General features: G+C 41.2%; 2 protein-coding genes across 3 annotated transcripts in view; both read left to right on the forward strand.

Annotated features, from left to right (window-relative positions):
- The first annotated feature begins 5,048 nt into the window (after window positions 1-5,048).
- Window positions 5,049-6,044, forward strand: LOC137796790 (neurogenic differentiation factor 4-like). The gene has a single exon (XM_068594913.1). It carries the CDS (start codon window positions 5,049-5,051, stop codon window positions 6,042-6,044), a length of 996 nt encoding a protein of 331 aa, XP_068451014.1.
- A 6,821-nt stretch (window positions 6,045-12,865) lies between these two features.
- Window positions 12,866-15,991, forward strand: part of LOC137796889 (zinc finger protein 385A-like) — a 29,541-nt gene continuing 26,415 nt past the window's right edge. For both annotated transcript variants that reach the window (XM_068595115.1, XM_068595114.1), the window contains exon 1: window positions 12,866-13,370. Coding sequence is in view for 1 of the 2 variants with exons in the window: in XM_068595114.1 (XP_068451215.1) it covers window positions 13,358-13,370 (13 nt within the window). In the remaining variant the exon portion in view is untranslated. The remainder of the gene's footprint in view (window positions 13,371-15,991) is intronic.

A 15,991-nucleotide genomic window follows, 5' to 3' on the forward strand; every position in this document is an offset into this window, starting at 1 on the left:
CACTCACTCATGCTGTGACGTTGGCATCTCTCAGAGGACTTCCAGTATGACAGATGGACAAAACCCACTTTCCCCCGCTGTCAAAAACAGATACACATGGGGATTCATGGGAAGGTCATGTTTGTGTGTGTACTGGAGTGAAGTTTTATCTGTCCATATTATGATTAGAATAAACTCAATTCCCATCTCACGAACATACCTTGTTAAGGTGAGGCAGTGTCCTCTGAGCAATGAGAACATGCTGAGTGAGCTGAGCAGCCAGTGGAGGATGGATGAGCATCTGAGCCACAGACTGTTAAAACAAGAGATATGTTTAAGAGCAGGCCATCTGCAGCAGAGCTTCATCGTGTGAGGTCAGCACTGAGGGAGCTGGGGACAGTATGGCATACATACAGTATTACACTTGAGCACCACTTGTGGAAGATGAAGACTAATATATAGAGTAAGTGGGACAAACCAAAAAGAAACATGAAGGTGAAAGACCAGTTTTGTCATGACAGATGTTGCAAGTTGGAATGCAAACCCCTAATCCAAAAATATAATCCAAATTATAATTTCTTTTAGAATCAGTGTTATGAGTGTGTGCAATGGGGACACTGGGCCTCAGCTATCATATTCCCCTGCTAGTCCCACTCTTGGGATGCCAGAGGCCAGACTCCACTATTCCCATTTCAGGCTGCAGGTGTGGAATAGGAAAAGCAGAGACCCACGGGGAGGAGCCGTGGGGAAGGTGGTCGGCCTGGGAATGAGCGGAGAATGAGAAGCACACTGGGCATGCAGATTACCTTGTAACCTAACTCAAGCCTCTCTGCTTGAGCATAAGGTGCTCTGTTTCTAAATCATGCAAATGATCTCCCTGTTCCCTGGTCAGCAATGATGAGGGTCAACAAGATATCCGGTTGTTGCTCATGTGTTCGTCACAGAACTTCTGTGTGGTTCAGACAAATTAAGACCAAAATTGTAGTTTACTATTTGATTTATCCTTACACTTTAATTAGTTTGTGTACATGCCAAATCTCCAACCTAAAGTTGATAATTTTAGGCAAATGAAATGGGTCACAGTTGAATTGTCCACTGACATAAGCTTTTTGGTTGTAGCGCAACAAGTAAACTAAGTGTGACGGAGTCTTAGGGGAATGAAAGGAATATAAAGGACACCAACAACGCCACCTGGGGACTTGCACCCCAAGAAATAAAAGTCTAACAACCCTAATATCTAGTTTGTTTAAAGACACACAGATTCAGTACTGATATGGACCAGAGACGCGTTTCACAGCATAAATGAGAAATTTATTACAGTAGTTAATATAAACTCTAAAACATGCAGAACAAAATCACAACAAATAGGTAAACACCACAAACTAAAGCCAAACAGACTAAGGCAAAAAGGCTAAACAGGTGAAATGATTAAAGTCAAAGAAACAGGCGAAAGCAAAACAAAACAGGTGAACTCTAAACATCCAACCAAAGCAAAACAACTAGCACAAACAAAACCACAAGCACAAACAAAACGGCAGCAGGTCAACCTAGAAATAATAAGCAGAGATTAAAAAAGGTTAACACCATACTGCAAAGTACTTACACGTAAGTAAGTAAAAACTCACTGCAAGCCACCACATAAGACTATTTTGCATATTAAATCTTTTACTGGTTGTTTAGGCCCCTCCTGGATGTTACAACACCCCACAAACATTGAATTTATCGGTCAATGCAAAGCCTCAGATATAATGGATGTGTCTGTGTGAAATTAACTTCTCTGATATGCCTTTAAAGCCTTTGACAAATCAACTTTTGGTACTTTTGGCATTTTATGTAGAATATAATGATGATTTTAACTCGTAATGTGTAAATGTAAACATACATCATAACATACAGTAATGATAACTTTGTTGTTACGATTATTCATCTTTTAGCATTTTGAAAACTACACTTTTACCCAAGTGCTATACTTCAAAAAGGAGAAACACATGAAAGTGTATTTACAAGTCTGAGGGGGTATTACTTATATAAAATAAAGTGGCTGCAGAGGAAGCGGTGTCATGTCTGATAAATGGACTTCATGATGTCACTTCAGCGTCAGTTGTGGAAGAAAACAGTGTCATCCTTTTTTTTTATCCGCTTGGGGGAATTCTTCTCTGCATTTGACCCATCCTTGGTTAAGAGCAGTGGGCTAACCTGTGAGGCGCACAGGAAGCAACTAGGGGTGAGGTGTCTTGCTCATGGACACATCGACATGTGAACTATGGGGGGAACTGGAGATCGAACTGGCTATCTTGTGATGACGGGACGACCATTCATCCCCCTGAACTCCAGCCGTCCCAAAAGACTTTATGATTGAAACATGAAACAATTCGGGGGTGTGGAGTTAGCAAAAAATGATATAACCGGCATACTCCTCATTTCTGCTTGAGGAAGTATTGGCGCTATGACACTCACATGCTCGAGTTATATTTTGGGAAGGTGCCAGCTTTTGAAAAGGAAGAACCATGTGTAAAAAAAAGAGTTGATACATCTGCCACATCAAATTAAATACTTTAAATTGATGTATACCTACACTGACATTAGGACAGCAATGCCATTATTGTAGGACTGAAATGATAATTGCTGGAGTACTATTTTAAGTTGAGTACTCACATTGTTCTTCTACTTTTTACCCAAAAAATATTCTTCACCATTTATAGTTCCAGCACCATTATTTACAGTTATTATGCAGATTTAGATTTGACATATACCTTAAAAGTATATACAATGCTTTTGCATTTTGTGCAATAATTAATAATCCATAATAATACAACAGTATTACAGTGCAAATTGCATGTACATTACTTTTATTGTAGTGGCTATTGTAGTGTATTTCATAACTCATGTAAGGTATGTGCAGTGCTAGAAGTCCTATAACATTCCATATCGGTTTTGGGGATTTAAAGCATGGACCTACATACTGCAGAGAGAAGAGGCTATTAATAAGTCCCAGAGACACTTTGCTGTAGCTGCACACCTCATGTGACCAAACTTACCCCGTCTGGTCTGAGCTTTCTCTTGGGTGAGATGAACTTGTTCAACAGCCTGTCTCCGCAGTGCAGCGGGATGGATATGGCTGGAAGAGGGGATGGAGCAAACACCTGCTCACACGCAACTTCAAGCTGTCACATACAGTTAGGCTCAGCCGACTGCGCGCGCGTCTCTCCTCCGCTCAATGCAAACGTGCTGCGGATTTGGCGGCCGCCCTCAGAGCAACAAAGGCCTGGGCCTCTCCAGTTTGTCTGGAGAGTTTCAGTGAGCTAATGCACATCTCCCTGACCCTCCACACACACACACACACACACACACACACACACACACACACACACACACACACACACACACACACACACACACACACACGCACGCACGCACGCACACGCACCCGCGCGCGCGAGGCGGCGAGTCACGGGCCGGCCACGCGCGAGCTCAAGCGCGTCAACATAAATTGGATGGGGGAGAGAGGCGGAGCTTTACCGTGGAGGTTAAAAGCAGAGCCCCCGCAGAGTGACCCACACTGACAGTCTATGGGACAGCTCTGCACCGGGAGACACACACAGACACTTCACTGCTGTTCGACTGTAGACAGAGAAACCAAACTGTGAAACAAACAGATCATCTGACAACTTCCTGAGGAGGTCCCTGGACACATCAACACGGGTAAGAGGTTTTACCAAACTATTTAAGGAATTTATATAGCCTGTAGGAGTTTATAGGTTTTTGTGTTTTCAATCGCATCAGCTATTTTTTTCAGTTTTGACAGGATGTCACTGGATTGTCAACTAAAACATCACAAGTCAACAGGCAACGGGTGAAATAAATTGAAAAATACGTAGAAAAGCTTTATTCGTATCTGCTTTAGTCAACATTTAGCAAATAGCAGTTCATACACGCAATTTTGAGGCGAGGCATTATTATTTCTGTCTGATTTCGATTCAATCTGAGTCGTCTGTCACTGATCTGGGAACGTCGATGTTTCATTTAATCCCATGGTCGTCGCTTCATCCACAGAGAAAATCCTGCGATGCCCCAGATTGAAGTCCTGTAAGTGACTTTATCTCGCTTGGGGCATTATCAGTTCACAAGTTGACCGGGATTACCCTGAGAGGGGGAGCAGAGGAGAGGGGGGGAGGGGGGGGGGGGTAAGAACATATAATGTATGTATAAAAATACAAAGAGGCATCACTCACAGGTACAGTAGTTTAAATCAACCTGCGCGTTCATGTGTCAATCGATCACTCAGCATGTGTCGGAGAAGCGCGCGACTAGAGGGAACTGTCCGGTGCTGAAACAGTTTGAGGACTGCTGAGAGTCACGGTTTACAAAATACTTATATTACAGTTATTATATCTTATATTCATCATTGATGGATGACATGTTGTACTCACTGCAGGCTCCAGGTTAAATCATTTACAGGCTCGTAGCCAGAACTTTAGAAATACTAAAGTCCCAGATGCTGATGCATACAAATGTGATTGACACCCAAAATAAGAACTATACGTTCCTGTTATTTCAATTTTTATAGATTTCAATTCCTCTGAACTATATTTTCTGTGATCAAATTTAAACTCTAGTCTTACAATACTGAAATACCCACCATGTATATATGTTTAAATTGTTTGTGAATATCCTGTTTCTTTCAAGAACAACAACAACAACAAACAATCTAATTCCCAGAAAAAAAGTAATTAGGACTTGACCTTAGTGTTCTCAGCTGTAGCTCTAGTCCTGATCCTTTGCTTTGTCATAATTCTTTATCACAAACAAGCCACGGAAGATAAACTATTGAGTCATGTGATTTATGTACAGCATCCTAAAAACTAACCATCATGAGCTGTTAACCCGACATTGTGGTAGTTTTCCACTTTATTTTAGTATCATTACTGCCCATAACAGTCATAGACAGCATCAAGAGTTTGCAGGTTTTTGTCCAAACGGAGTAAAAGTACGTTGTAAGTGCTGAAAATATTTTTTCGTTTGCACAGCACATGTGTTTGATCAAGATGTTGTGTTGTTTTCAGAGAACCATGATGATCAAACCATATGTGAGACAAGGCGAGGGGGAGGAGCCCGTCAGCCCTCTGCAGTGGATGGATGGGGACATGAGCTCACCTGATGGAGATGCATCCGTCTCATCACACTGCTACAGAGCAGATGGAGAGCAACAGGACGGGGCGATGGGGAGTGAGGATGCACAGGAGGACGAGGAGGACGAGGAGGAGGGACAGGAGGATGAAAACGAGTCCAAACGACGCGGACCCAAGAAAAAGCGAATGACAAAGGCCCGGCAGGAGCGATTCCGTGCGAGACGTGTGAAGGCTAATGCAAGAGAGCGCTCGCGTATGCACGGCCTAAATGATGCACTGGAGAGCTTGCGCATCATCATGCCATGTCACTCCAAAACACAGAAACTGTCTAAGATTGAGACGTTACGGCTGGCCCGCAACTACATCTGCGCTCTTTCCGAGGCCCTGGAGGGGGGCCTCTCCACAGAGAGCAGGGCCTTCATGGAGACTCTGTGTAAGGGCCTCTCACAGCCAACCAGCAACCTGGTGGCCGGCTGCTTGCAGCTGGGACCAGCCTCTGCTGCCGGGGTGAGACCCGAGGACAGACACAGAGTCCGGGCAGCACCTGCTCCTCTCGGTGGCGTGGTGAGCTACTCCTCTCCGGGACTGCCAAGTCCGCCGTATGGCACATTTGACTCTGCTCACCTGCTTCACCTGAGGGCCATAAAAGGAGGAGTGTATGAGAATCACTCGCCGAATGAGTATAATGCCGGAGGAGTGGGGACCCCTCCGTACGACGGCCCCCCTACACCACCTCTGAGCATCAGCAGTAACCTGATGCCCAAACAGGAGCCTTCGCCCCACTACCCACCTTCTCACCACTACTCTCCCTCCCCTGTGGACCAGGGCCTGTATCAGACTCAGACGGTCTATAACGGACACTTGGAGGGGCCTTATGACTCCTACCATCCACAGCACATGCCCCCCCGACAGATAACCTCAGTGTACAGAGACTAGGACTCTGTTTTCCCCGTCCGTTCCACCGGACTGCCCGTCTTCACTCTTTGGTTCTTCATGAACACTGACTGACTGAAGGATCGTCTCCCCCAGTAGACAGTCCGCTAATAGAGGAACTGTAGAGTAAAAATGGTTTGTTTACATGTGTGCACATAGACTAGCACTAATGAACAATGTTAAAACAATTTGTAAACACTTGACTTCAACATTTTTTTAAGACACTGATTACCAAATATTTTTCAGGTACTAACAGGAAATGTTGCTTTGGCCATTTGATGTCCTGCTACTGTGACACAAGCACTTCTGATTTAGCTTTGGTAACGTCAGATATTCTACATAAATTAAAGGTATTTTTTATTTATTCTCTAATTTAATACAATGTATATGGACGTTGTTATGATGTGCATGTGTGTGTCTGGTTGTCCTTTTGTACATATATGTGGCCATGGCCTCTCTTTGTTTGTTACTTAGACTGATAGTGTATCTCTTATATTCCTTTTGTGTCATTTTCTTTGTTTATTACAGTATGTCATGTTTTCCTTACTCTATGTGGATATCTTTGGAAGCTGTTGTCTACAGAAGCAAAAATGAAATTCTCAGGTTAATATTATAAAAATGTATGTTTAATTTTTAACAAATTTGCATTGGATGAAATGTATTTTTTTTTGTTGTCTTTTTCATTTTTGACGTCATTTGGAAAATTTGATGTTATTAAAATATTTTAAAAGTCAAAGTCAAAATGTGTTGTGTTTACTTTTTGTCGGAGAAATAGATAGATAGATAGATAGATAGATAGATAGATAGATAAATAGATAGATAGATAGATAGATAGATAGATAGATAGATAGATAGATAGATAGATAGATAGATAAATAGATAGATAGATAGATAGATAGATAGATAGATAAATAGATAGATAGATAGATAGATAGATAGATAGATAGATAGATAGATAGATAGATAGATAGATAGATAGATAGATAGATAGATAGATAGATAGATAGATAGATAGATAGATAGATAGATAGATAAACAGACAGACAGACAGACTTATATTTGTTTCATACAACCAAAATAAATTCAGCATCACCAGAGCGAGCGACTTTGTTTCTCATTTTTCTCCCCTGATCTCTGTGGTTTAGCGTCACTAATCCTTTGGCCGTCTTTTAATGAAAGGACGGATGTGCGAGACAGGATTGTAAGATAAAGATTTATGATTAACATGGCTGCCCGGCCAGGCAGCCGTTCTTCTTCACTGACACAGGGATGGCATAATCCTGTCCTGACATCCACTCAGACCACAACTTAACACTCATATATGTAACAAACACATGTCTGTACATTTATACCGTTGACCTTTCATATATGCACATACGTTCGGGAACATAAAAAAGTGTAAAACTGTATCGCAATGAATCTTTATTTGGTTGGAGATACCTGACTTTCCTTTTTTATGGGGACTACATTGGATGATTGTAAAGTAATAGTAAAACATAAAGTGATAACAGGTTGAAAAGATAAAATTATAGATCAATTGACTGAGTAGAAAAATATCGGTAACTGTCATAGTGGAGACGACAATGAAGAAAACAACAAAGATCTGATCTAAGAGCAGCCACTTCTGTTGATTCATGGTCCAGGCTGGTCAGTGTGAGGACCACCCACTGAGAGGTCAGTTAGAGGGGGTCACAAGGTCACACTGGGTCACGGCTCACTTGTGGGAATGGTCTGAAAGAGTCATGGTCGCCAGTTGAATCATCTTATTACTGGTCAACTCATCTTCCGGGTTTATTTCTGAACACTGTTCACCAGAGCTTTCCATTTAGAACAGTGAGTGCTTGGTAAGTATGATGTTAGAGGTTATATTATGGATGAAATGTTCATAATCCTGATAAACATGCTGACGAACATCCCACGCTTGACCTGCGCTGGGAGAAATATATCACTTTGTTTTCACAAGGATTAGTATAAGCCTGTGTGTGTGTTTGTAGTGCATTTGCACTACTCGGGGAGCTATAGGCCTAACTTGGGGCAAGATGAACAACAAAAACAGGGCATCTCTCTGCTCTTTAGAGGCACAGACTATCCTCCGACCCGACGTCTGTTCCTTGATGTGTGGGACATTGCTTATTTATCCACATGATAGATGATAGACTGTTGATAGACCAATGTTTTATTGGGGTTGGAAGATTTGTCATTTCAAAAGGCCACTTTTTCACCCAAGACAACCAAAGGGCTGAATTCGTCCTTTTTGACCCTTGACCCCTCTGCCTGTGACTCAAGATGATCTAAATGAGTCCTGGATGGCAGCAGCAACGTTTCATACTATCTCACTTCTGGAGAAGCCATTTTCAATCTCAGCAAGGCACATCCCTGCAGGTTATAGGGAAAAAAATAATATCTTATTTCTATTAATATCTATTTTTCATCAAGCAATGAATTTACTAAACAAATTCTAGTTTCCTGGTATTTTGGTGATAATCATACAGAAGTAAAAATAAAGACAAAGTATTTTAGTCATCTGACACAAATGTTAACATTGTGTACATCTGCACGTATGACTCAAGATTTATAGAGAATAATTTTCAATAATATATTAATAGTTACTTTGGTTGAAATGAGCTGCTTTTAAAGGAGTTTATATTTTTCCTATCCCTATTAAGTGTTCAAGAACATTTGAAAAGATAAACAAATAAAACAAAGCATTACTTCCTAGGACCTGATTATTATCTGTAGCTCCAGTCAAATAAATACTATAATATACATCCAGTGTATGTGTTGGATTTTGTCAGTGTATGCATTTGTATGCATGTGCAGCATGTGTCTGTGAGACACACAGAAAACATTGTGCGTGCATGGCTGCCTTATTTGGGATAAAACAGTATTAAGCAGCTGATCGGAGCTCAGTGTCTGAATGGTTGCATTAACTCACTAATCCTGAAGGGAGAGGGGCAGTCGGGGCAGCAGCTCATCATCTCCTATGCAGCGCAACAATATGCCGCTATCGCGCTCGTAGTCCACAACAAAGCATCCGAGTGCGCTAAACACTTACTCAGGGACCAATAAAAGTAATTTAATTCAAAGGAAATTGATGAAAAAGGTAGTATATCCTGTAGCCTGTTTACGCCCATGAGGAGAGCTTTGGCTATCTTGTTGCACATGTTAGTAACTAGAAATGAGGAGAGTAGAATAACACTGCCACCAAGTGGTAAAAGCCTTTTCTGAAATATAATCATCAGTTGGGTGAGAGATGAGTATTTGGCCACTAGGTGTCCCTACTAGACAACCTGCTGTAACTTTGAAGCCCCAATGAGGCCTTCTGGAAATACTATTGTGGGAAAAGAGAGACGCGACCTCTCACGAGTTGGCTTTCCTGAACTTCATGAGTGATTTAAAGTCAGTTATCAGTTTAAAATCTAATCCTGTGTTTAAACTTTGCACAAGGTGGATAGAGACGGAATAAAACAAAACAACATGAGACGAAATGTCATCTGCTAAACACAGCGTGCCGGCAGAGTGAGGAGCGGGAATAAAATTAACCTATTTACATGTAAACTGGTTGATGGAGAGTGTTTGGATCAGAATAATCAGGCTAATGAAGGTACCTGGGGACTCGGTTCAATCAGGAATCTGCATGCTGTCCTCTCTATCCAGCTAGCGATCATATAAAACTCTGTTATTATTTACCGTGAAAGGACATGAAAAGGGATTAATCAAGGAAATCTGACTGATTAAATCTTCAAAGGCGGCACTGAAGAGCAAGGGCTAATAGGGAAGAGGGATGTGGTCGGTGCTTTTATCCTTGAGGTGGAAAACAACTAAGAACCAAAGCACACAGTGCTCTCCAGGACTGCTAGCGAAGTGGGACGAAAATAAGCTAAAAACAATGTTGGAATACAACACTAGTGGCTCTATTTAAATAAAACCTTTATTTGGGGTAAATATTATTGTTTGATCAATTTAATTTTGATTTATTTTTGTGATGATGCCTTTATAGATAATGAGACAAGTAATTTTGATGTAGGTGGGTTATACTGCAAAATCTAGAGTCAAACACAAAACTCTATCAGTTGCATCATAAAATAAAGTGTTGAAATATGAAAAGACACATCTGTACAGTCAAAGACGGCATCAGTAAAACAAGATGTCATATCACAAACATCCAAGATGTTACTGTAATAGACAAGTTAATGTGTCTACAAGAAAAACAAAATATCTATATACTATAATATATATTTAGTATAAATGTGTGGTAGTTATACTTTGCTCTTTCTTTAAATACTTCAACTCCACTACTCCACTTATGCTTTTACACTATTTCTCTCATAGTTGTTTAATATTAATTTAACTTGCAAAACACATGAACATGTTCTCGTGTCAGAAGTTCCAGTGTGTGAGCCCCACTGGCTCAAATAATGTGAAATAACATTTACTAATGCTACAAGATTATGAATATAATACTTTTATTTGACTTGACATTCTCATATGACTTTTTTTACTTAAATTATTTGAATACTTCTCATACAGACACAAAATGAGTGATGTTTATCATCGTAAAAAAGTGTGACTGCATTGTTACGGCCTATCGTAGTTTAATTAGCTCGTTGAAGGAGATGTTACGTCGCACAAACATGCGCCACATGTCGAGGAGATGGGAGAACACTTAAACATTGATGAGCTATTTAAAGATCAGAGGAAGTGGAAAGCAACGGCCTGCATTTCTCTGGATGTAATGGTGAGTGTTCTTGTAACAACGTTATTGCAGAAAGAGAAAGAGAGAGAGAGGGAGAGAGATAGAGAGAGAGAGAGAGAGAGAGAGAGAGAGAGAGAGAGAGAGAGAGAGAGAGACAGAGAGAGAGAGAGACAGAGAGACAGAGAGAGACAGAGACAGGGAGAGGGAGAGGGAAAGAGAATGGTTAGGGAAAAGAGTCAGTGTGTGTGTGTGCGTGTGTGTGTGTGTGTGTGTGTGTGTGTGTGTGTGTGTGTGTGTGTGTGTGTGTGTGTGTAACTGTATCGCCCTGGTGATATGTGCTTACTGCTCCAGTTTGCTGTCCTTCACTACTGTCCCTTAACCTAACCCCTACGTGGCATAATGCCATAGACTGTGTGTGTGTGTGTGTGTGTGTGTGTGTGTGTGTGTGTGTGTGCCCATAATATGCAAATTAAATAAAAGTGAAGGTGTCGGCCTCAAATTAGACGAGGTTATGAGTTTACATGGGCATCTCTCTCTCAGAAGTGTGCTATTACTGCTTTTACTGCGAACATTACACACATTTAAACAAGATTTTTCTTTTCTTTCATTTACAAAAGAGCACTTCAAACATCCCGCTGAAAGCCATTAAGATGTTCATATAGCTTTAATGGCCTGTACTTAACCCCCATTTATTCATATTCTCTAAGATAAGTTGAAAATCGCAGAAGGCAGAGCAGAGCGGCCCTCTTCTTCACAGGACTTTTAGCATATCAGAATTAGGCTGACATTTACTCGATATTTCGCCATGCGTCAGTCTCACCTCAAGCTTCGGCCTTCTGGTCCTCCACCTAATACTCTCCTGCCTCTCTGAAACAACCCCTGCAAGCACATTTAGGATATCCAATCTGAATTAACACTTACTGGCAGTGGAGTGGAATTGACATGCTAGCACACAGAAGCCCGACAGTATCATGTTTGGGAGTTTTGTCAGACTGTGTTCATCTCACAGCCATCCACATTTTAATTTCGTCATCCACGCTATTCCAGCACTTCACTGATTTTAATGGGCGACTAAGAGAATGAGCCTGTTTTAGGTCAACGTTTCAAAGAACGCCACTTACGGTAGAAAAAAAGAAATCCTCTAGATGTTTGATGCTTTTCTTTGAGCGGTGTGACTGTAGAAAAGGAACTGCATCTGGAGGCTGTTATAAAGAATTGGGGAAATATTTCCATTCACAGTTTGCTCAAATTACTGTAACCAGCTTAAAGCACTTCACTAACAAGTTCCTAAATTAACTCTGTTTGCTCACTTATCGTCTGGTAGTCACGAGGTTATGTGTTATTAGCAGCTACAATAAGGGAAAAGTTCAGTCTTATAATAGTGGGCAGTGTGTATAATGTCCTCCATCCTGGTACATGTTATTTAAAGATGCACTTGCAATATTTGTTATATTAACCGCAGATCAAATGACTGTGTAAGCAAATAGGTGTCAATCTAAGTGAGATCGTTATCACTCAACTCTGCAGTTCCTCTCAACTGTGTGTGTGTGTGTGTGTGTGTGTGTGGGTGTGTGTGTGTGTGTGTGTGTGTGTGTGTGTGTGTGTGTGTGTGTGTTTATGCAATTACAGTTTTAGGACTATTTTTCTCATCTGGCTATCAACTCACAAAACTGTGACTTTTCCCCCTCTGACAGCAATGAACCAGTGTGATTAAAGCACATGTGTTTCTATTGTTTATTTGAGCCATTTAACATATCTGAGAAAGAAACACATTTCCAAATAAAATTTAAAAAATGAATAATAATCTGCCTAAAAGCCATTTGTTTTATCTGCCAATCATATTTCCTTTTGCTTCGCCATGTTAACATTTGCTTCCTCTCCTTCATGTCTCTCAAGCTTCAACGGCTTGCCACCCTCCTGCTCCTCAACAACACACACACTCCAGTCCTCCATTCGTCTGATCTGCCACCCGTCGCTGGGTACCCCTCCTTTTCCTTACACACACACACTCTCTCTCTCTCTCTCTCTCTCTCTCTCTCTCTCTCTCTCTCTCTCTCTCTCTCTCTCTCTCTCTCTCTCTCTCTGCCCACAGTTGTCCTCACATATTAGGTTCCACCGTCCTAAGAGGCAGGATTAGCCTCTGGAATTCCGTGCACTTGTTTCCTTCGCACCCTGGAAAGAGAATACGGCAGGAAGAAGAAGAAGAAGAAGAAGAAGAAGAAGAAGAAGAAGAAGAAGAAGAAGAAGAAGAAGAAGAAGAAGAAGAAGAAAAAACACTCAGAGAAAATGCAAAGAAACAACAGAATAGATTAAAAGAAATCTGAAAAGAGAAAGAGCCTGTGAGGAAGATGAAGAAGCTGAACATCAAGCCGCCTGCTGTTTGATGCACTGAGGGCATGTGGTTGCCAATGTCGAGCATTTCCCTCTCCGCTCTCCAGCTGACTGGTGCAAGGGCTGCACTCATGTCGCTCAGTTTATTTATCTCTTCACAGTAACGTGAGCATACTTTTACTAATTCCACCCCAAGAGGACCTCTGTCTATATTACTTTATGCTGGCTGACACACTGAACTTTGGACTCTCTACCGAACTTTGGACCTTGTGAAGAACAGAGGCGACCAATGTGGGGCTCAGGTAAGATTATCACCGACTACTGAACGATGCAAAACCACCCACAACTCTGAGCGTTTTCCTTTGATCACCTTAAAACGAACCAAGAGGTGGATAAGCCAGGATACCCTCATTATTGCAATAATCTGAGCAGAAACAAAGACTGAGTGACAGTCTTCCCTAAAGCTTTGAAGGTTTCTCTCTTTGAAAGTTAGGGCCGTCTCTAACAAACTTTGGCACTCAGTGTCAGACAAGAGTTTGAACTTAGACCCCCGTCTGACCCCCGACCTTCCACATACATCATTGGTATGATGCAGGGAAGGAATGATGGAAGAAAGGAGGGTGAAGGAGGAAAAAGAGAGAACGAGTTTAGGCTTAAATAAAGAGGGCACTGTCTGTGCAATTTCTGACATTCTTGACCAAATAGTTCTTTCATCAGCATCACAGCAGGCTGGGAGAGTTTGGCAGACACAGGAGAAATAATGAGCTATGTGTGATGAAGTGCAAGAAATGTCTGTATTGGCTTAGGATTCAAACGTACTGGAAACAGAAATGTCACCCAGTAAGACCTGTAGTGAAACGTCGAGTTGTAATTCCGCTTTTTCTTTTGCAAAATTTAAACAATTGTCCAGTCTCAGTTTAACAGAACTGATTGTAACACCTGTCTCTGACGTAGTTAAAAGATCCAGGAAAACCTAGCAAGACAATCCTCAAGACTTTTCCAATATTGAGAATAAACTTTCACGTAAAACTGCAGTTCTCAATCAAGTTCAATTGTTTTTCTATTTTCTGCTTTGTGTATAATCTGTGCAGAAAACTAAAATTTGTGTGAATAGAGGATTCCAACGACTCATGCTTTGTCCCGTTTATCTGCCACTGCCTTTGACTGCCTGCTGGCCAGTGGTTTGGCTAACAGCTAACAGAACAACCAGTGCACACACTGCTGAACCTCTTTGCAACTTATCAGCTGTTAAACGGACAAATTGTATTGAGATTTTGAAATTGCTTTCAAAGTAGGTGTGTTTAGACCTGAGACACTCCAGACGCTCTGACCACAAAGTGCAAACAAGTTCATAAAAACATTTAGTTCACATATTGTTTTCCGTTTGTAAAGAAATACTTTACAATAATTTGATTGATTGTGCAAAACTAAATCATGCTTGTCATGCAGGATAGAAAATGGCAGTAAGTTATTTGGTAACAGGTTGCTTTCATCTCGTCACCTGTTTGGCCACTTTAACCAGCAAGTTACTCATTTAACACAATGCTTTAAGCTGTTTTACGGTGTTACACAAAAGGAAGATTTCATTAAATGTTGGCAGGACTCCTCAGGACTGAAAGCTAAAATTAGAGTTCAACAAGCTTGTCGACACATTTATGGCCTCCTGGGGCAGAATGAGAGAATGATAGGATGGTTGAGGTCACGTGCACATAATCACACACACGCACGTACACACACAGGGCTACTGACTCTACAGTACTGTGCACTACTTACAACTCTCATACAAACTTGAACCATTACATCTTTACTTTTTTATGCAAATGAAACATTTATTTTTGAGTGACAAGAGGAAAGTAATTTACCTCTACTGTCTCTACTCTCTACTGCTAAACATGGTGACTGTTCCCCAGAGAGCACGGTGCAGCGTTAGCATACATTAAATTACTGTCCAAAGTAGTCCTGCAAGGCAGAAACAAGTCCGTACTTTAAAACACACATTATCTTTGCAAAATGTCATTATAATATCTATTTCCCAAAAAAGTTTTAAGATGAATCAGAACGTATTATGCTTTTCTTTGAAATATCCCAATGGGTCTTTTAAACAATTGTACAATAAGAGCTCAATTCAAAACTGAACTAAACTGACTAAAACAGAAGACACACTTTACTTTTATAGTTTGACACCTCCACTCGTTCCTTTCTGCTCAGAGGCCTATTCTTACCTTGATAACATTACCTTCAGAGCCGCAGAAATCAGATGGCAGCTGGTGGCACCACTTTTTTTTTATTCTGTGGCCCACGTCACAACAGTTGTGAAACTGTTGTGACGTTCAGTTACCAGTAATGCAAACACGTCCCAAAAGATCCCCTGAAACGCAGTATTCTTTCTCTAAGTAGTGTTTTAATTAGTTAACATCTTAGAGGCTCACATCACTAAAGAGACACACATGCAGAACGGTGTGTCACCCGAGTCCAGTGGTCCTATTACAGTTTCCCATGGTGACATCCATTAAAGTCATGCTGGGGCTGCCCCTTAACCCTCAGACAGCCACATTAGCACCTGTCCCATTGGCCACAACAATACACACGCCTGCATTATTCAGCCCGACTCAACTAATGAGGGAACCTTATTCCTCTCTCTCTCTCACACACACACACACACACACACACACACACACACACACACACACGCACACACACTGTCCTGGGTTCACACAAGATTAAACAACACAGCATTATCTGATTCACTGCATTTATTTAGTATGCATTATGTAGAAGTATCACTTCATGCCGCCTGATCTTGTGGGAAATATTTTGATCAGCTTTGAATACATTGAGCTAAGTATTAAGTATTAACTTAGTAAGCTCAGTGTTTGAGCCCATTCAGCACTTTCGGCCTGTCAAACAGCTGTCTGCATGCTCC

Source organism: Clinocottus analis, unplaced genomic scaffold (assembly GCF_023055335.1).
Source record: "Clinocottus analis isolate CAN_PGR_092001 unplaced genomic scaffold, fCliAna1.0.p SCAF_3, whole genome shotgun sequence".
In the NCBI taxonomy this organism is placed as follows: Eukaryota; Metazoa; Chordata; class Actinopteri; order Perciformes; family Cottidae; genus Clinocottus; species Clinocottus analis.